Here is a 27,014-nt window from a genome sequence, read left to right as displayed (position 1 = left end):
CAAGAAACATTGTCATAGGAGACAGGACCGATAAAATGGCCGGAAGATATAATCAAAACAGCAAAAAACCTTCACTATACCACGACTATGGAGGGGAAAGAACCCTACCTCTTCTAAAGGAGGAGGAGGGAGAGAGGACTCCACAAGCAAAAATAATTCTCCAGTTTCCACAGGACAACCTGTGTCCAGTGAACAATTCCTCTGACATCATGAGTGAGGATCCTGGTGTCAACCAAGATCGTTATATTTCTCATACTCGTTAGTTAAAGGGATAACGAACCCTCAAGGGGTTGGAACCTTATCTGCACTCGTGAGAAGTGAAGTAAACTCTCTGGAAAATAATCCAAAAGGATCACCAAATACCTTAAGAAACAAACCCAAGAGAAGGTGGTCAAGGAACTCTTATTCAAGAAGAAACGCAAGATGAAAAATAGCCATAAACCACAACCAAGACTCAAATTTGGGGTTGATATCAAAACATACAAAAACATTTACCAAAAGAGAAAGGCAACAACAGCTTAACACACGGCAGAAGCAGATTAAAAACAGTCCAAGCAGGGGCACAGAAAAGAAAGAGGGGCAGAGTAGTCCACCCATGCTAAGATATGGACAAGGTACAACCAAAAGGAACATTACGAGTAATAGAAATGGTTAGAGTCCTTTTTGCCTGAACATAACAAGAGCAAGCACAAGAACTGCTAACGCTTGAAAGAGACTTAAGAAGGAATACTGCCAAGGCCAGGATCAGACAATGTACTCTAGGCTAAATACCACTTACTCTTCCCAGGCTTCTCCTAGGAAAGAAGGGGTAAGAGAGAGTGTAAGGAAAAGAATCCTGGCTAGTGAAAATACACTCAACAAAACAGGAGGGGTGGGGTTTTGCAGGGGCGTGAGAGGAAGGTGTGGAGGGGGTGGGTTGGGGTAGGAGCAAGGAAAACACCTTACAATATCTTACCAAAGCACACAATTTGAAGTCCATTGTAAAGGGTTCTAAAGTGCCAGAAACAAGCCAACAGGTCACCTACACAATATTCCAATGAGAACCTGGGTAGAAATGAAACAGGTGGCGAAGCCCAATAGGGCTAAAGAACAATATGTGTCCCAAATAACTGGGCCACAACCTGTCATTGACAGTTTAAGTAGTAACAACAAGTACCAGTAGGAGGCAGGTATCAAATAGATCTCCACTCAAGGGGAAGCATAGGTGAAGTCTGAAAGAAAGAAGCAAATAGGCCCTGCCCAAGAACAGCTTATATACGAAGAAATCATGGAGACCATGCCCCGTACAAGCAAAGTACGGGTGGAAGAAGAGAAGCACACTGTACAGCAAAAAGGGTTTAAGAGTCTGCTCCACCGAGACTGTCTCGAAAACAGTGTTAAGCGGAATCGCCAAGAGCGCCAAATAAATGTTGACCCTCGAAAGGCATCTTCACCAAGGTGGATTTAATAGCTTCTGAGAAACCAGAGGTGCGTAGCCAGGGACGCTGGCAAAGTGCCACTTTAAGAGACATGGCTCGCCAGACAATCTGTGGCATCCATGACCCATCGAATCAGCAATTTAGCTGCCTGTTGCCCATCAAGAAAAAACTGAGGGAGGCCATTACGGTCTCATCTGGGACCGAGGGGAGCAGACGCGAGACCGAATCCCACAACACGTGAGCAAGCGGGCTCAAAATACAATCGGTATTGAGTGACCGCAAAGCGGAAGTGGTGGCAAAAGAAATATGCGGACCATAAGTGTTGAGACCCCTAGACTCTCTGTTTAGAGGGACGTTAAGAAGGGCGCTGAACCACAAAGCTGCGTAGAGTAGGCCTCTATGGGCAGTGTCTATGACCTATAAACCGGTCAACTGGGGACCCAGAAAAGGGTTTAGCCCAAGAGCCCAATAAAATATCAAATAGGGCTTCACTGAAGGGGAACACGGGCTCAACCCCTGTTTCAGCCCCGATGAAGCACTCCAATTAAGGGGTTTGTAGTGACCGATATTTTGGTAGATAATGATTGGATCCGCTTATGACCGTTGCCCACCACCATCTCAGGACATTGTAGCTCAGCATAGTGACCTCTAGATAGCACTGACTATTGCCTTTGACATGCTTTGCAGTTCACATCATCACATAACATAGGGATGTTTAGACCTGAAGTTCTCTCTATGTTTCTGACTATATCTTGCTTAGTGGTAGGGTTTGCCTATTGGCTTTGGTATGATCTTATGCCTTCTTTCTATTGTCTTTGATCTTTTTCGGGCCTAGAGGCCTATGCTTGAGAGATGCCATGTTCTTTTCCGACACCATTTTGCTGAGCCTCTTCAGGTGAAAGGCAATGTTTTAGTTTTCATGTGTTGTTCGCTAGCAGTGAACCAGAGAGGACCAGTTCTTATCGGAGGAATGTCCTTGCCCTGTGCTGTAGACGCAACAGACCGGCCGGCTGGGGGTGAGTCTTTGGCACAGGGAGTGGTGCAGGAATCTGATGGAGGGCTGGGCGCTTGCTAGAAGCTTCTCTGGAAAACCTACATTCTATATCAGCAAGAGAGTTAGAGGGCAGGGTGCTTTTTTGCCAGTGGGAGCCAGTTTGTTCAGATGGAGAGGCCATGGGTAACATCAGATGCTGGTGATAACAGAGAATCCTGATCGAACCAGAGAGATGGGCCCCCTTGAAAGCCAGATGTATAGAAACATGGTGAGGTGTTATAAGAATGTTTTTATTATCTCTTTATGTCTAACCATCTTTACTTTGCAGCTCCTATATGTATGTATGTGTTGGTGATTGCTCATTAGTTATTTCTTTCCTTGTCATTCTATCATTGTGTAATAAAGAGACCCCAATGTGCATTAGTTTCATTTGTCTGTTGTCTCTGAGAGGGAGTGTGGGTTCTTCTTAGCCAGGTGCTGTTGTACAGAAGGATGGTGAAATTCCCTTCTTACAGGTAACTGATGACAGGAAGGTGCACTGCTTCTAATTAGGAATGACTACAAGTGCAATTGGTATTATATTACTTGTGGAGGAAGGCCGGGACCCTTTTTTATCAAGTGCTTATGGAGGGATGGGCTATTCCCCTTCTAATGGGTATTGTCGATACGGGAGGGAAATCGGCTCTGAAACAGGAATATCCAAATTGTAAGTAGACCAGCCCAACATAGCGTAAGAGGTATGTACTGATTTTCACCGGAAGGTGCCGCTGATACTGATTCGTCGGGAGACGTTGCCGATTCTGTTCACCAGAAGGTGTTGCTCATTTTGTTTGTCGGGTGACGTTGTTCACCGGAAGGTGTTGCTGATTTTGCTCTGATTCATCGGGAGACGTTGCAATACATACCCTCTGAGCTATGATTTATAGTATCTTTAGCTGTTAGTGTTATTCCTTTCTCAGACAGGTACTCTAAAAGTGTGGTGTTTGTAGGCATTCTGAGAAGGGCTGCGGTAAGTAATGGCTGTGTGATTGGCAGAAGCTCCAAATTGCGCCAAATCCACATTCATTACAGGGTCAATGACCACCTCCACAGAAGGGAACTGCAGCTCCAGAACCATGGCTACCCTTCTCAGAAGGTCAACGAAAGCAGAGTTAACCTCGGTAGCAATAAACCACAATTGATACAAGGTGACGGATTAATAGGTTAGTACTTCACAATCTCTCTGTTGCCTTATCAGGATTGTCGTGCACAATACTCTGGCACCTGTCACCTTTTAGTGCCTCTGGTTACAGATTCACACACCGTTTTGAACAAATGGAGGTGCACTGAACATAATACGGTAAGTCCAAATTTATTTTCTTTTTTTTCGTCTTTTATTTCAAAATCGACAATAGTTTACAAAGACAGCCAAAGCGTTTCCTTCCCCAAAACCAGATGTTTTTGCAACTTCATCAGGGATTAATTGATGACGTAATCTCACTAGGGTGATAGCACTTGGTGATGCCTGGAGTAGAAAAATCATCTCCAGACAATATTTAACAACAGACCGAATAGATCACGATACAAATAAGATTGCACGAGGAGACATATGATAACAATAGTTCTTGAAAGAAAGATATACGCAGGATTTAGCAATATCAACGCCTTTAATTGTATGACTCAAATATGAATTCCAGTAATTCCACACTTTACGCCAATTCCATAAGTCTAGATTATAATTCCAAAAAGGAGCGGTACGGCCACCGTGATAATCGGTCGTGCCCCCTTTCTGGGATGCTACCTCGATAGCAAGGCCGTGAGGAGAAACCAAGCCAGAGGAAGGGGAGGACTCCAGGCCGCTACCCTCACCCAGCTCATTTATCCAATTAACCTCCAGGAGGCTGAGCAGTGTCAGTCATTGGTGGAATAAGCACCATTTCTTCATCGTCTTCACCTAAACACTGGTCTTCTGAAGGAATAACAGTAAGGGGCTCCTTCAAAGGAGGAAAGTAGCCTGAGGTTAACGGCTCCATTGACACTGTCCCCCGACGCTGTCCGGCGGATCAGGTACTGGTGTCACAGGTGGTAACCCCAAAGGGCTGTAGACAGGAGCTGACGGCAAAGGAGACCACGCTGATGTGTATTCAATCAAGACTCCTCTGGCTTCTTTGAGACTGAGACTAGGTGGAGGTAGAGATCCAAAGAGGGGGGAGAATAATTCCTCATCTGGTCCAGAGTCACACCGGTTTCAGGAAATACTGGAAGGCATGGGGTAGACTCTCACCCCGACTCAAATGGAGGACGGGAAGGGATGTCAGATGCCGCATGTATGTGGCTAAGTCGGGTGATGTTGCAACTTTGACTGCTTACGTGGCAACTTACGTTTAGACATCGAGGTCGAAGGACGATCGCAGGATGGACTTCCGGAGCGGGCCCTTGGGAGTACCTTGAAAGTAGAATGTGATCACGAACGACATGGAGCATGCGACAACTGTGCCACCAACATATTCATGCAGCGTTCCCGCAACGCTTACGGCCAAAGTTGGTGAAAGGAGTCGTACTCTTTAGTCATGGTGTTCACTAAGACACCACATACAAATATGAGTGTCTGTGGCTTACTTCTGCTGTCCAGGACCCACTGGGTTTGAACCCGAAAAAAAAGCACACTGCTTTGTCGACAAAAATTTTGATAGGCCAAAAAACAGCCAGAGGCACCACTTTCAGGATCTGTGCTGGAAGTGCAGAAAGGAAGAAACTAAGGTCAGCACGCTGGGGGGGAGGGCTTATATGAACATGGACCTCGCATCCAGTAGACAACATCTCTACAAAGTCGCTCAAAGCCCTCTACCGGTGGACAGGAGTACTGCTGTACAAAATTTTGAGGAGCCAGTCTGGCACCTGGGGATAATTCAAAGGTAAGGAATCTGCAGCAAGATGTCTCTTTCAGATACAGCACTCAAGTAATCGGACACCAATTTAAACAAGCATTAAAAATGCAATAGGTCTCACCTTTCATTAAGTTAAAGCTATTTACTTGGCTATACAATGCCATTAGCAAAGCAAATGGCTTTAACTTAATCAAAGCATGCTTAGACATTCTTGCAGCCTGCCTATGCTCTTTTTTTAGACGTTCACAGTCTTGTCGACCACAGAAGAAAAATGCCTGCCGATCTTTAAATCTTCAAGAATGTCAGAGTAGAATGACATTCTAACAATGATGGACTCTACTGTCATTTATTATCATCGGTCTTGCTTTATCTCCTCTTTACCCTGCATAATGGAAATGTTCTTACAAATAAAAAAAGTATTGCTCACCTTGATACATGCAACAGAGATCGTTTGACCTAATAAAATAAACAAGGAAAGCCAACCCAATCACTGTGTTTAAGAAACACACAGAGAAGATGACCAGTGACCAGCTTGAAACTCTAGTTTACAGTTCAAAGCCCAGACGTTTGTATGCATTATTTGGATTATAATCGGGAGAGCATGCAATCCTCCCAAGATGTTTTTCTTCGCTCAGCTTTTTTTCCATCGTAGATCAAATTTCTTCCATTTTTAAGTGGTATTGAGGTGAACGCTAGAAGATCGCATCACGCATAGATCCCTCCTTGTGCAGCGTGCAAAATTAATGAGACAATGGGTCATAGGACAGTGTCCCATAATAGACTGGAGGTGTGAAAACGAAATGATAGAAAACGCAATAATTTAATAGTGAACATAAAAAGAGAATACAAATGAAGTTAGAGAGAATACAATCACTACACGCAATTAAAAGCTGAAGAAACTGAAATATCATTGAACAGTCACAGGACTGAAGGGCACACAATTGCAACAGCATTTCGACATAGGTCTTACACTTGCATAGGGTGCTACAAAGTTTAAAATGTCAACCAAATGTTATTACAGTTAGTCAACATGTATCATACCATAAGGGCAACATAGCGACATGATTTCTTTCTTATGAAGCAAAGCGTTCCTACAATGACAGATTTCAAAAGCATTACTAATATATGATTGCTAGTGGGAGACAACAATATTGCACTTCGGTGAGACAGCAATCGTGCTGGCAGTACAAAAACACATCAGGTAACCAGAACAAAAGAAGCGCAAGCAAAAAAGAAACCGAGAGGGCGGAGCGAGTGAGTGGCTGGGACGTGTAGGCAAGGACAGAAGCGCGTGCTTGGAAGAGCAGTCCGCTCTTTTTCAAAGCACATACTCGTGCTTGTGGCCCGCCGCTGCGCACTGCCGCAAGCTGTATGCCGCCACAAGCACGAGTATGTGCTTTGAAAAAGAGCTGCACAATAGTTAAAGGTCTCCTAGCATGCGCAATGCGTAGGCGAGACCTAAAAAAGTAGCACTTGAGGGCTGCGCAGGCGAGACCTAAAAAAGTAGACAGTATTGTTACATAAATATAAATTTAGACACCATATTGAAAAAGATCCATGAAGGTTTCGGGAGATACAGATTTTATAGGAATTAATAAATCAAAGCATTTCACTCAACTGTGATCATGCCTTGGCAAATTCAACAAAGTTAACACTTAGAAACATTTAAAAAGAAATTTGAATGGGTCAAAGTCGCCTGGTTTAGGTACTTGGGTGACCAACATCACCAGGGAGCTAATCAGAGGGCTAGAAAGGTCCTTAGAAACAGTTACTTCCACAGAAGAGCAGTCCTCAAGCAATTCCAGGCACTGCATCCGTGTTGCAATGGATTCCTATAGAGTGGTCCTGATGCAAGGTATGAAGGATGCTAAAGATGCTTTCATTCTCGGTCAACAGGGGTCTTCCCTCAGGTGCCCCGTGGTTCATCAAAATGGTGCAGAGCTCCTGGTTGCAGTATGTCCCACAAGCTCCCCCTTAGTCCCCTTAGTGTAACCAAAGTCCAGTCGCCAACGGACTGCCACTCGTTCAATGTCACAGTCACAGGACAATCCTTCATGGGACTTTATCTTCCCTTCTGAGGGAACCAGTATCTCCGACAGCACTAACTGGTGCAATTCTATGCGTTGGGTCCTGGTTCCTGGTGCTGCACGGCGGCGGTGGTAGAGCCTTTAAGACTTTGTTATACCAGCTCGCCCCAGCAGACTTCTTCAGCGTTTCTGTTCTTGTACTGAGAACAGGAGGCCAGTCAGCTGGCCCTCAGAGTCTCTTGGCTTTGATGGGCTCGGGAGACAACTTTTCCATGAACAGGACACAGCTGGCTCAGTCTCTTTCTTCGCTAGCCTTCAGGCCTCTCGGTGCAGCTTCTCCTTGCAGGTCCGTCATTGCAGTAGTGCTTCTTTCAGTTGGTAGATATCAGAGCTCTGGGTGCCAGGGGCGCCGTATTTATCTTCAGAAAATGACCTCAGGGTAGGATGCTGTTTGGTAACTAATGGGCTACCAGGTTCTTTCTCACCTGATGACCAGCTCCTGGTGACATTAAATTAGATTTAACCATTAAATCAGATTTGAAGCACTGATTCTTTAGATTCCAATCAGTACTAACCTCAGTGGTCTCATTCAGTAGTTAGAAAAGGCTCAGGTGCCAGCCTGTAACTCTGTACTTGCCAATGGGGCCACTAGCCTTGCCACAGTAAAAACGACAATTTAGGGATTTTACTGCTGGAACATGTAAAAGTACAGATTCCAATTCTTAACATACTATTTCCGGGTGAGAAGAGGCAGCGATAGCACAAGCTACGCAGGAGGAGTCACGCCACAGACAGGTATTCCCTCCCTGCCCCTGACCCGAAGAGGTGCACAAACGCACTTCCTCAGGTACAATGATACCGAGGACTGCCTAAAACAGGTTATTTCATTATTTATTTTCACCTCACCTTTTCACCTTGCACTGGTCCTGAAGAAAGCCTACTGACCTACATAGGCGACAAGGCTGAAACATGTCGACCATTTTGTAAGATTCACATTTGCTGTGCGCTTGAATTTCTAATCATTCCAGAGCGGCACATCTAACCGCTGCTTTCAACTACCCGAATCCAGACCTAATAAAATTGTATACCTGGCTGTACGGGTATTTTAATTTTAAATTTTAAATTCCCCTATCACTTCACCATTCACGATCACTACTGTTCTAACCAAGGGTAAATCCTCCAGGTGGAGGTTGCATAAAAACTGACCCAAGGATTATGCACACACGTGTACAAAAGCGGGGAGACAACATATACCGCTACAAATACCCAGAATACACGTGCATGAGGGTCTTTTAATTTGTGAGACACCACGTACCGACCTGCATACCCTGGTTATGCAGGACAAGTTATCCTTCCCCTATGATATCTTAAGTATCCAAAGGAGACTGAACGGATCAGTACTCTATCTCCCCCCTTTGATTCTTTGTATAGATGTGAAATATACACCGTAAAAAGGGCTGTTGGGGCTTCGCTATTACTTTAAATGTCAAAGTCAACTTTTGCCTTTCTAATCTGCAGTGGCAGACTGGAAGCCATGTTTTTACTTGTACTGATGGGGGGCACAACTAGTGCCACAGTCCATGAGAGACACCTCAACCTACAGGCCCTAGGCACCTATGGTACCATATATTAGGGGCATACAAGTAAGTTGGATTATGCCATTTGGGGACAAACCTATGAAACATGCACCATTTTAAGGGTCAGAGCACATGCAGTGAGAGCTGTTTCGCATTTCTAAGCTATTACAGCAGTACCTAATAGTCCAAATGGGGGCCAAAAGTGGGGGCAAACCTGCAAAAAAAGAAAGTTTTTTCATATCTGTCCTAATCTGAGCAAAGGGTACCTCTAATTCAAGTACTTTAGCTACCCTATGAATCACCACTGCAAATGAGACTCTTACATTGATGGCTCATGTGATACGTCTAGGTCTATCTCGGGAGAAGGGGCTAGGGTGAAGGAAGTATGAAGCCATGATCATCGGTATCCTTAGTGTACACTGCCCTGGCGCAGGACGACAGTCTGAACCAAAATGAAAATAGAGCCTCTATTGATGGATGGGACACAGCAGAGGCACTGGGCTGGATCATGATATCTGGTTGTGCTTTTGCACATTCATAGCATGGCAGGCCAAGCTTGGGACAACATCGGTTTGGAGTTCGACATGGGAATTGGCACAAGATCATTAACCAGTTCTGATGGAGTTGACAGTGGCATGGATCTCAGAGCTGGAGTGGAAGTTTGTGCAGGAGGTGGTACACAGACAATTCCGGGTAAGGAACTGCTGGAGGTAAGCCAACTAGATGCCCCTTTGGTTCATTGGGGCTCAAGAGAGACAAAAATGCATCAAAGGCTTGAAAAATCTTGATGATGTTGAACATTTTATCTGGTGTTGGGAGATGGGGTTGAGCTTTGCTTTCTTATGCTTGGACTAAGAATTCCCTGACGATTCTGTGCAGGAAGTAGAGGTAAGGAATCCACAGTTAAAACTATCCATCAAAATGAGCAGCTTTTAAATCACAAATAAGGAACACATGAAATAGGAACTATGCCCATTCACAGGAAATTGCAAAGCGCAAGAACACCAATGGGTTCTTCAAAACAAGGTTGTCCTGAAACAGGACAGGTTTCCAGAATAATGGAGGTCTTCCAAGGTCAATAAAGAAATGCATTGGGAGAAAAAAATAAAAAATAAAAAATAAACCATTTTAATCTTTGTCACGATTTAACCCGTGAACTTTGCAATACAGCTGTGTCACTTACCCCATGGACTGCAGGCTCTTGCAATGAGCTGTTCACCTCTTCCTTTTCACATTTGGGAGATTTTACAGACTCGAGATGCAATTCAGAGTCCTAAACAAATACAAAAGCAATTCATGTAATGGACATTTCAACCAGAGACGTTTTCATAGATTTTACGTTAAGCAAATGTTACACAGGAGAGCTACAAGGAATTGCAAAAGCCACTATTACTTTGTAGGGAGCATGATGAACAAGTTACTTACCTTCGGTAACGCATGGTAGACACTATCTAGTTGCAGTTTTCTTACCATTGAATTTCCCAGGCGTCAGAAAGGATTCAGAAACTTTTGCTGAGCAATATCTCTTGTGTGTGCTGTCGAGTGACGTTGTTGGTGTCGTCTTTTTCCAAGCCAGAAGCGCAGAGTCACTAAGTAACTAACGGTCGTGTGCACAACTAGGGCCCTGAAAAGGGGAGTAATCCTAGCCCTACAACATTAGTCTGCAAAGCAGGGAGGGATGGGTGGGGCTTTAAGGAATCTGCAGCTGGACAGTCTCATTACCAGACAATACTTCACTGAAGGTAAGTAACTTGTTCACCTGACAGAGGCTTCTGGCTGCAGATTCCATACAGCTGAATTGGATACCCAAGCCATACCATTCCGGCGGCGGATTGTGGACCAATATCTCAAACTAGGAAGTCCTGCAGGACAATATGCCCCTCCCAGCGGACTGGACTGTCCAAGCAAAAGTGTTTAGAAAACATGTGCAAAGATGCCTACGTTGCTGCCTGACAGATGTCCAGGACTGAGACACCCAGAGCCAAGGCCGTAGTCGCAGACTTTCCCTTGAAGAAATGGGCCCTCAATCCCTCAGGGGGCTGCTCCTTTGCCAGGGCATAGCAGATTTTAAAGCAGAGTACGGCCCAGCGAGAGATGGTCCTTTACTGAACTGCTTTTCCCAGCTCCCATGTAGCCCACAAAGAGTTGGTTGTCCACCTGGAACACTTTTGTGAGGTCAAGGTAGACAACGATCTTTTTGGGTCCCGATGGTGGAGATGCTCCTCTTCTTTAGAGGGATGCAGGGGAGCAAAGAAGGTAGGTAACGTGATGGATTGACGCAGATGGAATGGTGTCATGACCTTTGGTAAAAAGGAAGTGCTGTGCGAAGCACAACTTTGTCTGGAAAAGACATCAGATATGGAGCTGTGCAAGATAACGCCTGCAGCACAAGTTACTACTTGTGTAACGATATATCGGTAAAAGACATTAGTTAGTGATAGATTCCTTACCTTAGATTATCCCCAGGCATCAGACTGGATCCAGAAAGTTTTGCTTAGCAGTACCCCTGCGTGTAAGTAGGTGGCGTCCTGCGGCTCAGCATCAGTCACTGGCATCGTAAGCACAGAGATGACATCACGGAGAGTACTTAGGAGCCACCATGTGCACTGACGTCAGTTCTGTACACGACTTTCCGCGCCATGAACGCAGAGCCATGCAAGATACTGACCATTGGTGCATAAAACTAGGGCCCTAGAAGGGATGACCTAAAGCCTAGTAATCAGTTCGCAGAACGGGTAGGATGGGTGGGGCGAGTCGCTAAGGAGCCTATCACTAATGTCTCTTACAGACATATCGTTACACAAGTAGTAACTTGTGCATCTGAGACACGTTAGTGATAGATTCCTTACCTTAGAATAGATACCCCAGCAATAGTAACCCCGGTGGTGGATTGCGGACAGGATTACACCAGAAAGTCACGGAGCACAGAACGGCCAAAGAAGCCGTCCCTCCGGACTGGACTGTCAAGACAGTAGTGCTTGATAAACGTGTGCTGCCTCACAAATGTCCTGCAAGGGAACGCAACGTCCCAAGGCAGTAGTGGCTGCCGTGGTCCTGGTGGAATGGGCATGCGACCCCACTGGAGGATCCTTCTTAGCCAATCAGTAACAGGCCTTGATGCAGACAACGAGCCATCGGGAGATGGCCCGACCTTTTTTGGCGCCCACGTAGTTAACAAGGAGCTGGTCATCCACCCAGAACTGTTGTGTGCGGCTCAGGTAGAAGGAAAGCGCACAAATTGGGTCCAGATGGTGGAGCCTCTCTTTCTCTCTGAAAGGATGCGGAGGGGGAAAGAAGGTGGGCAAAGTCATGGTTTGCCCGATGTGGAAGGGCGTGACAACCTTTGACACGAAAGAAGGACCGGTCCTTAAAACCACCTTGTCCGGATGAATAGAAAGGAAAGGAGGTTTAGAAGAAAGAGCCTGGAGCTCACTCACTCTTCTGGCAGAGGTGATAGCTACCAGGAAAGCAGTCATAAGAGTGAGAAGACGTAAAGGACTGTTATGAAGGGGATTGAAGGGAGTGCACATGAGAAACGTCAAGACAAGGTTTAAGTCCCACGGAGGCATGATAAACGGCACCGCAGGGAACGGGTACACAATGCCGTTTAGAAAACGGTTCACAACCGGGGACTTAAAAAGAGAAGGCTGATCAATAAGCCGTAGAAAGGCGGAAATGGTCAAAAGGTAACCTTTGATAGTGCCCAGAGCAGAGCCCTGCTGAGCTAAAGAAAGAAGGAACAAAAGAACCTCGGAAAGAGGGGCAGAAAGGAGATCCACAGCCTTCGCTGTGAATCATGTCACAAACTTTTTCCATCTGCAGGCATATATCGTTTTTGTGGAGGGACGCCAGGCTCCCAGAATGACATCACAGACTTCAGGAGGAAGATCGAAAGGTGTCAACTGTCGCCGCTCAATCTCCACGCATGGAGGTGGAGACTGGATAGGTTCGGGTGGAGAACCGTCCCGTGCTGCTGCGACAGAAGATCCTCCCGTAGAGGCAATCGGAACGGGGAATCAGTCGCCATGCTGAGTAGCTCGGGATACCAGTATCTTCGTGCCCAATCCGGAGCCACAAGGATGACTTTGGCCCGGTTGCGCCTGATCTTCTTCAGCACTCTGGGCAGAAGTGGTATAGGCGGAAAGGCATACAACAGACCGCAACTCCACTCGCGACAAAAGCGTCGCTGAGCGAGTGCGGCCCTGGAAATTACAATGTGCAGAATTGATTACATTGCACGTTCTTTTCGGTGGCTAATAGATCTAACAAAGGCTCTCCCCAGTGCTGAAAGAGACCTTGCCCCACGTCCGAGTTCAGATGCCATTCGTGATCCATCAAGCACCAGCGGCTGAGTTCGTCCGCCCTGGCGTTCAGAGAACCTGCCAGGTGTTGAACCACTAAGGTAATGCCTTGATGTTCCAGCCATCTGCAGAGGCGTAGAGCCTCCTGGCATAAGGTCCAGGACCACACCCCTCCCTGTTTGTTGCAATACCACAAGACGGTGGTGTTGTCCATGAACACCTGCACTACATTTCTCCGGACAGAGGGAAGGAATGCATTCAGAGCAAGCCGGATTGCCCGCAGCTCCAAAAGGTTGATATGGAGCCGGGATTCCGCCGGGGACCAGAGGCCTCTGATCTCCGGCTCTGCCAAGTGGCCGCCCCATCCCAGGAGGGACGCATCCGTCACCACTGTGTGCTCCGGCTGGGGAAGGGAGAGGGATCTGCCATTGACCCAATCGTGATTGGTGAGCCACCACGGCAATTGTTGAGCAGTGCCCACTGAGACCTAGACCTGATCGGACAGGTTGCCCTGATGCTGCGCCCACTGGAACTTCAGGTCCCACTGCAGAGCCCGTATATGCCACCTGGTATGTGTCACCAGCAGGATGCCTTCAGGCCCAGGAGCCGTAGGGTCATCCTGACAAACCCAGGATAGAGGCCGAAAGGTCGGAATCATAGCCTGAATATTCCAGACTCGCTGCTCGGGAGGATAAACACGAAACCGTCAAATCCAGAACCACTCCGACGAAGGGGAGCGTCTGAGAAGGACTCAGGTGCGACTTCGGCACGTTGATGGAGAACCCCAGCAAATGCAGGAGGTCGGCCGTAGTCTGAAGGTGGGTGACGACTGCCTGGGGCGAGCCCGCCTTCAACAACCAGTCGCCGAGGTAGGGGAAGACTGATACCCCTGACCTGCACAGATGAGCTGCGACCACCGCCATCACTTTCGGGAACACCCGAGGGGCACTGGTTAGGCCAAAGGGGAGCACGGCAAACTGAACATGCTCCTGGCCCACCATGTACCACAGGTAACGCCGGTGGGCCGGTAAGACGGGGAAGTAAAAATATGTGTCCTGCAAGTCCAACACTACCATCCAGTCCCCAGGGTCTAGAGCAGCTAAGTCCTGAGCCAGAGTCAACATATTGAACTTCTCGTTCCGGAGGAAGCGATTGACGTTCCTGAGGCGCAGGCCCCCATTCTCCTTCTTGGGGACCAGAAAGTAGTGGGAATAACAACCACGTCCTACTTGTGGCCCAGGAACGCGCTTGATGGCCTCCTTGGCCAAGAGGGCCGGGACTTCCTGTTGGAGAAGCGCAAGGTGATCCCCCGACATGCGGTGGAACTGGGGGGCATGGCTGCGGGGGCAGACTCAAAGGGGAGGGAGTAACCCCTTCGGACGATTTGCAGCACCCACCTGTCCGAAGTGACAGAGCGCCAGTGGGGGAGGTGATGTTGACTCCTGCCGCTCACTGGCGTGGGGTGCACCCCAAAGCTTGGACTAAGAAGGCTTTGAGGTGGATGCTGCGGGAGCAGAGATGGACTGACCCGCACGCTGGCCCCGTGCCGCCAAGGCGGCCACCACGCCGGCGGCCGCTTTGAGGTTGGTTTTGCGCAGGCATCTGGCTGAACGAACGTGTAGGAGCGCCCCTTCCATGGCCACGAAAGTTAGACATGGCCGGACGTGTGGTGGAGAGACCCAAGGACTTGGCCGTAGCCCAAGAGTCCTTGAAACACTCAAGCGCACTGTCTGCCTTATCGCCAAATAGGCATTTACCATCAAAAGGCATGTCCATGAGGAAACTCTGGACATCCCCCGAAAATCCCGTGGACCGCAGCCAGGCATGGGGACGCAAGGCCACTGTCATGGAGATGGCTCTCCCCAAGGAGTCCGCGGTGTCCAGCTCACACCAAATTGGTAACTTCACGGCCTCTGCAACAGCTTGGGAAAGCACAGCCCGAACCCCCTCCGGGCACTGGGGCAGAGTCTGCGCCACTGTGTCCCACACAGTGTGAGAGTAGCGGCCCAAGATGCATGCAGTGTTGACTGACTGCAGCCCCAGGCTGGCAGAGGAGAACAACTTCTTGCCAAACTGCTCCAGCGTAGTCGATTCCTTATCCAGCGGAGCGGTAGAGAACGCACTTTGGGAAGTGGAGGCCTGAATGACCAGGCTCTCCGGGGTTGGGTGATTTGTTAAAAAGGCATGGTCACCCGGCGCCGGGCAATGACGCCTGGCCACGTTTTTATCCATAGGAACCCCTGTGGCTGGCCTCGACCACGTGCCCATCAACACATCTGAAAAGGCTACATTGAACAGAAGCTGAGGTTCCATAGAACTTGCCGCCGGCTGAAGCACTTCAGTAAGGATGTTCGTTTTGAGGGTAACAGTAGGCAGATAAAGATCAAGAGACTCAGATGCTCAACGGAATACCACAGTGTATGTGGCGCCTTCCTCCATGACAGTGGGAGAGAGACAAACCCAGGCACAGAGGAGAGGTCAAGGCCACCTGCATCCTCTGCCCACTCCGGTTCGGACTCGGACTGCCACGCAAGAGGGTCCTCTGAACCTTTCCTAGTCATCCCCCTCTTCCAAGGCCAGAGGCACAGGCTGCAGCGGCAGGGGAGGCACAGGGCTCTAACGGCACCAGTCGGCAACTATTCGGCTCCATGTCCCAATATGGGTCCCAGCCGGAGCAAAACTGCCTGGAAACTCTGGCAAGGGCAGAGGTGGGACAAACAGAAGCCATTGCGGCGCCAGAAACAGAGCCGTAGGGGGCGCCGGAGCTGCTGGCGGAGCTGGTGGCAAGCAAGGGCCCTCAATAGGGACCGCAGGCCCGAAGGCGCGCTGGCTGGAGGCCTAGGCGTGAAAAGGCGGTCCATGGCGGCAAGAAACTCTTGCACCTGGGCCGGAGTTGCCTACGGAGCCGGATAGGTCTGGTAGGCTGTGGACTTTCAGGCTCCAACGGAGCCCCGGGGAAAGGACCCCTGGGCCCCCTCGTCCGCAGACCGACAGGGGAACGTCGGAGAGCGTTCATGCTTCGTCAAATTTTTCTTTTAACGTCTCTTACCGGATTCAGAGGTGAAGACTTTGACCCTGAGGAGTGATGATGATGGCTCCGCGGTCGGTCCCTCGAGCGACCCCTGGACCTCGAACGGCGCAGAGACGACTGCCGGGCCTCCAGCAACTTTCGGGACCCCTCCCGCAAAGCATTCGGAGCCATGGCCAGACAGTCGGAACATGACCGGGAGTCATGGTCGTGATCCAGACAGCAGGGACAAACGCCGTGGGGGTTGGCCACTGACATTGTACGGCGACAGGCCCCGCAGAATTTAAACCCAGGCATCCCTACTCGGCACCAGGAGTCAAGACTCAAAAGAAGTAGAGACAAAAGTCTCAAAAAAGTTAGTCAAAAAGTGACTAGGGTATGTGCTCTAACCAGATCTGTGCTTGCTGGCGCGAAAAAAGAAATAACTGACGTCAGCGCGCATGGGTGGCGCATAAGTAGTCTCTGTGACGTCATCTCGGTGCTTACGACGCCAGCGACTGATGCGGAGTCGCACAACGCCACATACTGACACGCAGGGGTAATGCTGACGAAAAACTTTCCGGATCCAGTCTGACGCCTGGGGTATTCTAAGGTAAGGAATCTATCACTAACGTGTCTCTTTCAGATCAAGTGGACCCTGAAGAAACCCTGTGGAAGACAGAAGGTTGGAGAGCCATCCCACCTGTGGATACCCTAGGAACCAGGATACCTACACCAGGGAAGCCAGGTGCATAGGTGCGAAGTGGCATTGGAAACCGCAGTCAAACTCAATGAAGGACTTCAGGAAGATGCCGCTGTTGAAGGTGAAAGTGTCCAGAGGAATCCAAAGATGGATTCAAGTTGAGAAGAACCTGCAAGCAGAGGGTACAGTGTAGGAAAGTAGGTTTATGTTGCAGTACCCCCACTTTTTGCCAAACTACTGATCCACTTTTAACTTGATGTGCCGTGGGTCCCTGCCAATCAGGTTCCCAGGCCACAGGTCAGCCCCTGGTAAATGGCACCACAGGGACCCAGGGCACTGTGACCAGGGAAGACATCTAAGCGCTGCAGAACTTATTGTGCCACCGTTTGAGGCCCTGATCGTGTTCGTTCGCGCTCTCTCTCTCTCTCTGCTGCGTGTTTTGGTGCAAAACAAAGTTAAGAGTCGACATGGCACCCATCCATGGGTGCCATGCCTACAACCCACTGCCCTGGCATTGATCAGTCACCCCTCTAGCTTGATGCCCTATACCAGTGGTGAGGGTACAGGTGCACAAGCCCTGTACAGCTACTGTGTCTAAGTTCATTCTTAGACATTGTAAGTGCAGTGCTGCCATTAAGACTATATGGTGCTGGGAGCTTGTCATTACAAACTCCACAGCACCTCAATGGCTAAACTGAAAACTGAAGTTTGGTATAAACTTCTCAGCACATTAAACCCACACTGTGGGATTTAATGAAAAATACACACAGAGGGCATCTCTAAGATGCCCCTTGAAAAAAGACCAACCTCTGATGGGTTCCCTGACTGGTACACACCAGCCTGCCACCATGAGACAGGTTTCTGAACCCTAAAGGTGGGAGCCTTTGCTCCCAGAGCCCAGAAACAAAACCTTTCCTGGGTGGAGGTGTTCACAATACACCAGTGGTCAGTATCTTACATGGCTCTGCATTCCTGGCACGGAAAGTTGTGTACAGAACTGACGTCCGCGCAAGTGGGCGCGACTAAGTAGCTCCAGCGACGTAATCTCAGTGACTACGACGCCAACGACGTACGCAGAGCCGCAAAAAGACACCTACCGATGCGCAGGGGTACTGCTGACAAAAACTTTCCTGTTCCAGTCTGACACTTAGGGGTAATTCGAAGGTAAGGAATCTATCACTAACGTGTTTCCTACAGATAGTAATAACATTTTGTCCATTTTGCAACTTCTGCCACTTATGTACTCACTGCGTGAGCAGGTATGGGCCGAAGTCATACAATGGGTATTATTAATAGGACGTAGGCTCAAAGCGTGCATCTTGGTAGGCCTCCAAAACCACTGCAGATCTTTCGCAGTGCCCTCTGAAATCTGAATCAGGTCGGTGAGATTTCCTCAATGCTGTGTCCATTGGACCTTCAGGTCCCACTGAAGAGCCCACATGTGCTACCATGCATAGGTCACTAACAGGATTCGGGTAATGGGGACCAACAGCCTTCGAGTCAGTCTGCTACAAATACAGTACAGAGGCTGAAACATTGATATCTTAGCCTGAATATCCTGGATACGCCATTTGGGAGGGTAGGCCTGAAACTGCACCATGCCCAGCTCCACCCCAATGAAGGGAAGCAACTCAGAGTGAGTCAGGTGTGACTTCGGTGCGTTGATAGCCCGCCTTCAACAACTAGTCGTCGAGATAGGGCTAGACTGGAACCCCAGATCTCCACAGATGAGCTGCGACCACCGGCCTTCAACTTTGTGAACATCCGAGGGGCACTAGTGAGGTCAAAGGGGAGCACCGCAAACAAAGTGCTCATGGCCCACCATGAAAGGCAGGTAGGGCAGATGGGCGGCAGCATGGGTATATGGAAGTAGGCATCCTGCAAGTCCAGCGCTATCATCCAGTCTCCTGGGTCCAGGGCCGACAGGACCCGAGAAAGGATAGGACGAAGGCATCCGTCCTTCTTGGGGACCAGGAAGTAGCAGAAATAGCAACTACGGGCCTACTTCAGGCCCAGGGACCCTCTCTATAGCTCCCTTGGCCAAGAGAGCATGGACTTCCTCGCGGAGCAAGGCAAGGTGATCCTCCGTTAGCCGATCGTATGCTGGAGGCATAGAAAGAAGGACAGTCTCAAAGAGGAGGGAGTAGCATCTTTGGACTATTTGCAGCACCCACCTGTACGATGTGATGGGTTGCCAGTGGTGGAGTTGATGGTGTATTCTGCCATCAACTGGCCGAGAATGACCCTGGGGGATTGGACTAGGAAGGATTTGCGGCAGAGGAGGGGATGGTGGCTTAGCTCGGCTTCTGGTTCCCACCAGGCCGGGGTGAGCCGCATCCACAGCCCTACAGAGGTTGTACAACTTGCAGACCTTGTAGTCAGAATAGGGTTGGCGCAGCTGGTAGCCCCTTGTTGCCACGAAAGACGCGAAAAGTGGATGCAGCCCATGGGGCAGTAGTGAGGCTTAAAGACTGGAACGTGTCCCGCAAGTATTTAAAGCACTTAAGGGCAGTTTCCACCTTGTCTCCGAAAAGACGGGAGCCATCAAAGGGCATGTCCATGTGGTTAGCTTGGACATCCCCTGAAAAACCAGATGTTCTCAGCCAGGCGAGTCCATCGTGTCCAAGTCGCATCTAATGGCGAACTTGGCTGCGTCCCTCACATCTGATATAGCTTGGGAGAGTAGAGCCCGGTCCTCTTCCGAGACTCTGGGCAGAACCTTCGCTACCGTATCCCATATAGAATGGGACTAATGGCCCAAGAGACATGCTGTGCTCACCGACCGCAGTGCTACCCCGGCAGAAGTGAAAATTTTCTTTCCGAAGTTTTCCAGCAACTTGGATTCCCTGTCCGGGTGTGCGGAAGGGAATGCGCCTCGAGACGTAGCAGCTTGGACCACCAAGTGTGGGGCGGTGCAGGCGATGGCGACGAGCAATAGGGGCTTTCACAGAAGCCCCTGGGAGGAAGCTGGCTCTGTATATACTATACCAAAGTGAGGCATAGTGTGCACAGACTCCAGTGGAACCACAAAGGTAAGCAGAGGTAAAGTCAGATAGCACCTCACTCTCTATTTGTGGTAGTGTGGTGTGAGAAAGTGCCCTCTTTCTTGCATGGTATGGCCCAAACTTTTTGCTGAATGCTGATGTGCTTTGACAGTGTGCCCTGGGCTCCTGCCAATCAGGTACAAAGGGCCTGTGTTCCATCCGTAAAACTGCATTGAAGCCTAAACCCAATTGGCATCTCTGGCCACAGGTAAGCCCCTGGTAAATGGTACCACAGGTACCCAGGGCACTGTGACCAGAGAAGGCCCCTAAAGGCTGCAGCACTTATTGTGTCACCCTTAGAGGCCCTGTACCCTGACACACACTGCCTTTGCATGCTGCTTGTCTTGGTGCAGAGCAAAGTGAAGTGTCAACATAGCACACATCCCTGTGTGCCATGCCCACAAACCACTGCCCTAGCATACATCAGTCATCACCCCTCTAGCTGGGTGCCCAATGACAGTGGGGAGGGTACAGGCATGTTTCCGGAACCCTTGGTCGAGAGCTTGCTGCTCTCGGGGGCCTGAAACAATGTAAATCCTGGGACGAGGTGCCAATCCTCCTCCACAGGAAGGACAGGGTTCACGGAGGAGAAGCTTCAAAGGCATACCGCCTTAGTGAGCCTCTCCAGACCACTTGCTGTACTCAGCAACTGGTCCCCACTGGTTCTACCCCCCCACTTTGGGCGGGAGATCCGGCGGTAAAAGGAAAGTGAGGAAGAGAGGTGTTCCCACCTATGCCAACTGCACCCCTAAGGTGGGGGAGGTGAAGCACAACCTCGAGTCCCCGCCATCTTGAGGATGGGGGGAACCCAGCCAACCAGGGACAGGCTCCTGCCCCCCTCCCACTGGAGAGAGCCAGAATAGGGAGTGTACCCCCCCCCCCCCAGGGAAGGGGCCCATTGGTCCCTGACCTTTACCTACCAGTAATGCCCTTAAATTTAGTATTTAGGGGCACCCTGAACTTTCCTTCTTCAGATCCAGCAACCACAAAAAATAGAAGGAGAAGGACGAGAAGCCGTGCAGAGCTAACAAGGGGAGGGGGGGACGCCCACTGATCTACCCTCGAACCTGCTTCTGCCAAACCCTGGTGTGTCCAGCGGCCAGCAACCTCAAAAACCCCGGAGGACCTGCCTGCATTAATTTTCCAAGATGTTTCTCTCGTGAACACCGGGTATGTTTGAAGAGCAGTTTCTGGTGCCAGCCAGAAACCCCGAATCCAGCCCACTCTGCCCCCGCCAAGCCCGGCCCGAGTTTGAGTGAACACCACGAGGAGGTCCCCCCGGCAATCCTAACCCGAGATCCGGCGACCCCTGACCTGCCTCAAGCCTCCAGATGACGCTTGCTGCCTCATTCCAGAAGACGCCCCCTACCGCGACCAGAGCGGGTAAAAAAGTCCGATGTCCCAAGGCACCCCTGCACCAGACACCCCACGGCCTTGTGTGCCCAACCAAGCAGTGCCTAACCAACCCTCTACATCCCTACTTACACCTCAAAGTGTTGGTCGCTCCAGGAAGATCCTTGTCCCCGAGCCTGCAGTATTTCTTTGTCCCGGAGAATCTCCATTAAAATCAACAGGGCACCTGACCTCAAAACAGCACCCTGCACCTGGCGGCCCTAGAGCCGCTGAGGGTGCCCCTTTGGTGCTAACTTGGTCCAACAGGGGAAATGGCAGCGATGGTTTGGGAAGTACAGTGCTGCACCATACATTGGAGTCCCCCAACGTAGCCGCAAGTGAAGGAGCCCCACTCGGGTGTGATACTATCGACCCTAATGTTACCAAACTCAAGTGTTTGACAATATTGTCATGGAATGTGGCAGATCTAACGCATAGATTAAATTGCCCAGAGTGGGACTCCCTGGTGGATAAGAACAACATCTGTCTCTTCCAAGAGACCTGGGCAATGGATGAACAACACAGATTGGGATTTGCCGCTTTCCACATACCTGCTCGGTGGGGAGGGAAGGGACGTCCGTCAGGGGGCCTTACCATCTGGGTTGGCACGTATCTGGGCTGCATGGCTGAGACTTTGGTCACATACTCTGATGATGTTCAGTGTATAGTTCTGAAGTGGCCAAATTCATTTAAACTTCCCATCGTGAATGTTTATTCACGCCCGGTAAACCTAGCCACCGAATCCACCACCATTGATGAGTTATCGCATTTTCTGAGTACTCTATCTAGTGATTCTCATCTTTTGGTGGCGGGGGATTTGAACTGCCATTATGAGCCCCTTCGGGGGATAAGCGAAGGTGCCCTTATGGGAGAGGACGACTATTGGGTCATTCCCCCATGTCAGTCCCCATGTTCTACGTCATGGTCTCCTTTAGCGTTCCAGATCATCGCCCTAACTTTAAACAATTCTATAAGGGCCTGTAACGGACGCACACCATACGACACTCCATCGATGTGTACCTTTAACAAGAGGGGTCAAGAATCTCGCCTTGACTACATCATGGTTGACCAAGGATGTGGCCTAAGGTTATTGATTTTAAGGTAATCCAAAGGGCCGATAGTGACCATAATGCACTACGCCTGGAGTTGGTTTTCCCAGGGCCTATGGATACCGCTATTGCAGACATGGTAGACCAAGGTGATATGATGACATTAACAAACAATAGACGAACGGTTAAGTGGGGGAAAATCGCGGAATCCCCGAATGAATTACCTAACTATACAATAGAATTTTACCTCTGTTTCTGGGGGTTGATGTCTTAAACACCGAACCTCGGTTTTCGGATTATAATGAAAAATTGTGGTCCCTGCACTCGGATCCTGGTTTCCAGTCTAGCTGAGGTTTTTAATCCACAGGTGCCCAAGAGGAGGAAAAGGGTACCAGTTTCTTCCTGGTACAACTCAGCATGTAGAACGGCTAAGTCGGAGCTGGTTAAGGCTCTTAAGATGGGGAGTAATAAACCCAAAATCCGTGAGTTGAGATTTTATTACAAAGAGGTAATGGGACATGCAAAGAAGGAGTGGGATCTGGAAAGGTGGTCTAGTCTAACCACCGCTTTAGATTTGAGGGATGCACGCAGATTTTGGTCAATAGTAAGTACAGGCTCTGGAGAACCTAAATCCGCTATAGAACCCAATATTGATGCATCGGTCAGGGTAGACCATTTTAAAGCTCTATACTCAGCGGAATCAGGCATGGAAAGTACGTTGGCACCTGTAGTTTTAACTGATCAGCAGGAGGAGTTAGAGTTCACTTTGGAGGAGGTGTGTCATGCGATAGGGAAACTTGCTGTGGGAAAAGCCCCGGTTCCTGACAAACTCCCGGGAGACCTCTTTAGACAACAACCAATGATTTGGGGCCCTTACCTGCACATTGTTTTTAATGCAGTCTTGAGAGGTATGGAGGTACCCTGTACTTGGCTGGGAGCGGAGTTAGTCCCGATCTATAAGAAGGGTTCTCCCCTGCTCCCGGGCAACTATAGGCCCATCAGCCTCATAGACGTTACGCAAAAAATGTTTGCACGCCTCATCCTCGATCGTCTGCAGGCATGGATGGAGGAACACGAAGTCCTTAGCCCGTACCAGGCGGGGTTCAGAAGGAACACTTCCACCATGGACCAGATCTTTCGCCTAATATTATTGTATTGGAAAACGGCAAAGATTGAGGGTGGCAGCCTCTACATGGTGTTTGTGGACCTCCAGTCCGCATTTGTTCTAGTGCCCCGGGGGAAACTGTGGTTGGTGCTTCAGGAACTGGGTGTTCCGCCCCAACTCCTGAATGTGATGATGAGGTTGCATGAGGGGAACTATGCGCAGGTAAGATGCGGGGGGAATGGGGCGCTGTCATCCAGGTTTCCAGTCGGCAGGGGGGTGAGGCAGGGGTGTGTGCTGGCACCAACCCTGTTTTGCCTCTATGTAAATGGCGTAATTTCACATCTGGATGATGTCCCCAATAATGATGCACCAAGGTTGGCAGGCGGGAGGGTGCCGGCGATTATGTTCGCCTATGACACCCTCCTGCTTTCCAAGTCCCCTAAAGGGATCCAACGAATATTGGACGGCTTTGGGGATTTTTGTCGATGCCGTGGATTGGAGATAAATGCAGACAAAACAAAATTTATGATATTCAATCCTCCGGCATCCACTCACACGAATCCTATCCTGGGCACCGTGAGATTGGGAAGGGTCCCGACTTTCCAGTACCTAGGGGTTATACTGCATGAAAATTTGTCCTGGGGACCCCAACAAGTGAAATCGCAAATTAAATTATCCCAGCTGGCGGGGGGTATTCTGAAAGTTTCTAATACATTGGCATTTAAGCCAGTAAGTCCCGCACTGGAGATTTACAAGACTCAAGCAAGGGCTGCGGTTCTTTATGGTGGGGAGCTATGGGGACATTCGTGCAGGCCCGAAATCCCCAAGACGGAAACTAAATTTATCAGACAGCTACTGACACTCCCGCAAAGCACCCGCTTCTTCCCCTAAGGCTAGACCTGGGGCTGAGACCCATAGAAGATGAGCTAGCTTTAAAACCTCTTAGGTTCTGGTGTAGGCTCTGGACAACTCCAGAGCTGCTGAACAATAGGCTAGAGCTTAAGCAAATACTAAGCTATAATAGTGCAGCAAAAATTGCTTGGCTCGTGTTCCTAAAACATGAATTTGTAAGAGTGTGACTACCTGTTCTGTGGTACGATCCGGAAAGGGGCTGCCGCGAGGTCTCGCGCAAGTCCCTTACAAGGATTTTTATGGATAAAAAAACTTAACTCTGTTTTGCATGACTCCCACGATGGCACCTTGATCAATTCCTTTTTAGCATTTAAAGTTTCTTACTTTTTTGAGGATTTTATGGATGTTGTCTACCCGATTTTAGCCAGGAAACTTTTTATACAATGGAGGTATGGTACTTTACCCCTAAGAGCTTTTACAAGTAAATGGTCAGCCTCTGCTATCAAGTCTTGTCCAGGATGTAGCTGTGACTTGGAGGATGAACTCCATGTGCTTTTCTTCTGTCCAGCTTACAGTAAATCAAGGAAGTATTGGCTAGTACCTGTATGTAAAAACTTGGGTTTTGTACACTGCATACATGCTTTTAGAATTCTGAAAACTGATACTTCTAGACACATTGTATTTGCACTATATAAGTATTTGTTAGCCATGTGGATCAGGCGACCATTCTTAACTGCTAATGAATGCTAAGAACTAAATATTCATAAAAGTATTGTACTGTAAATATGTGCACTAAACGCTGTATGAATCTACCTCAAATGAATTCTATGCATAATCTCCTTTTAAATCATGTTTTACTTCTGTACTCTTTTAAGGCAAAAAATACCGAAATAAAGAATTTATGAATGTATACTAGTGATTGAACGAATACATTTGTGAACTTTCCGGAGTAGAGACTTCAACCCTATTTAGGTACCACTGATTCAAATTACCGTAGCTATTTCAATCAGATGACCACGGCATGTCTCCGAGGTAATCTGATAAGGCCAGACCTTCTACACATGCTATGGTCCTGTAGGACAATACACATATATTAGTGAGAGAGAATAGAAGCGCTATCAGCATATACTGATCGACCCTACCTACACACCTGGGAAGAATGTATACTGGCGATATTCCCAAGATCTAAGAAGCAAAGAGTTGGCTCAAGAGTTATAGACCTAGGGCTAGTAGGGGCTAACAGATTAATCACTAAACATTGGAAGGCTAAGCATCCCCCTGCTTTTAAAAGTTGGAACAACTCACTAAGGGTATGGGCTAGGCAGAAAGTACTGCGCTGCACAGGGAAGAAATTGCTGGACTGCGTAAATACCCCATCGCGCAGTACTGGGACGCAATCCTAGATAAGACTTGCGCGGGACTCACAATGCAGAAGGAGACAGTGCGCAGAGTGGGCGGTTTGACTGGAACACGCCCTGGAGCATACACAAGCATTGAGGACAAGGTATTAAGCAAGGGAAAGAGAAATATACGGGTACGTAGGGACACAAACGTGAATGGAAAAAATGAGACAAGATGCAATGGGGGGAGAGAACAGGGAGCGGCTGAATCATAAAACAATAAAGACATGGTAAAAATGTGTAACAAACCGAATATGGTGGTTTGTTTGGTATCATTAGATATTTTATGCATTGTTGATAAATTGTTTGAACAAAACTAATTGTATGTATAAAATGTAATCAAATCTGATATATTAATGCGCATATGTTCCCACCTCTATGACGCAACTTGACCCAGGCTAAAGGGGAGACAATTGAAATGTATGTTGAGTACAAAAACGAATACTACGAGTAAAGACCGTAACAGCCAAAGTACAAACCTAACTAGCACAATAGTAGGGAAACCTGTACACTGATTGTTACTCTTGCTTCAACCAAAACTGCAAGCGTAAGATGTAAAAAATATGTAAAAATGCAAAAGTTAATAAAAGATAAACTGCCAATAAAGAAATTCAAATTAAAAAAATGAGGTACATGGTGCCAAAATTCTTTAAGCTGTGCAGGGGTTGCTCAGGCTCCCTGAAAGGCGGGGAAGCGCTTCGCAGACCCAGACGCAGGTTCAGGAAAATGAGCCCTAGAACCTCAAGGCTCCTCAGTCCCGCTGGCCGCCAAACCGGGAGAAGTCGAAGCATACCTCGACTGCTTGTATTTGTGCTTCTTACCTGACTGACTCTATGCCTTCCGAGTGGAAGGATTAGGACTTGGGACTTCCGGAGTGGGGCCTGAACCTTCATCTCGACCGGGTCCATGAACTATACCACTGAGGAGAGGGACGTTACGCTAAATGCTGTTCCACAAGCAACTTTAGGGACCACTTCCTCAAACCTTTCGGACTCCTGGCCCGGCAGTAGGAGTACAACTTAGAGTTGTGGTTGCACTCCAGGCATCAAAGGCAAATCAAGTGTGGGTCCATCACAGACATGGCCCTGTAACAGCCACAACACATTTGAAACCAAAAGTCTTTTTAGATAGGAAATCTACACACCAAAAACAAAAAAAAAAGGGGTTGTCAAAACATCGAAAAAAAGCTTGTACAAAAAGTGACACAGTAGCTCTGCACAGATCTGTGCTGACAGGCGGAGGTCATGCCTATATAGCTCATGCGGACCTCAGTGACGC

General features: G+C 48.7%; 1 protein-coding gene across 13 annotated transcripts in view; it reads right to left on the bottom strand.

Annotated features, from left to right (window-relative positions):
- PRRC2A (proline rich coiled-coil 2A) overlaps positions 1-27,014 on the bottom strand; it is a 1,857,131-nt gene that overhangs the window by 499,588 nt on the left and 1,330,529 nt on the right. For all 13 annotated transcript variants that reach the window (XM_078645954.1, XM_078645958.1, XM_078645955.1 and 10 more), the window contains exon 22: positions 10,067-10,156. In XM_078645954.1, coding sequence (XP_078502080.1) covers positions 10,067-10,156 — 90 coding nt within the window. The remainder of the gene's footprint in view (positions 1-10,066; positions 10,157-27,014) is intronic.

The sequence above is a fragment of the Lissotriton helveticus genome, chromosome 5_1 (genome assembly GCF_964261635.1).
Source record: "Lissotriton helveticus chromosome 5_1, aLisHel1.1, whole genome shotgun sequence".
Taxonomy (NCBI): Eukaryota; Metazoa; Chordata; class Amphibia; order Caudata; family Salamandridae; genus Lissotriton; species Lissotriton helveticus.
The sequence above is the reverse complement of the archived record's forward strand: the minus strand, read 5'-3'. Positions and strand labels throughout refer to the sequence as shown.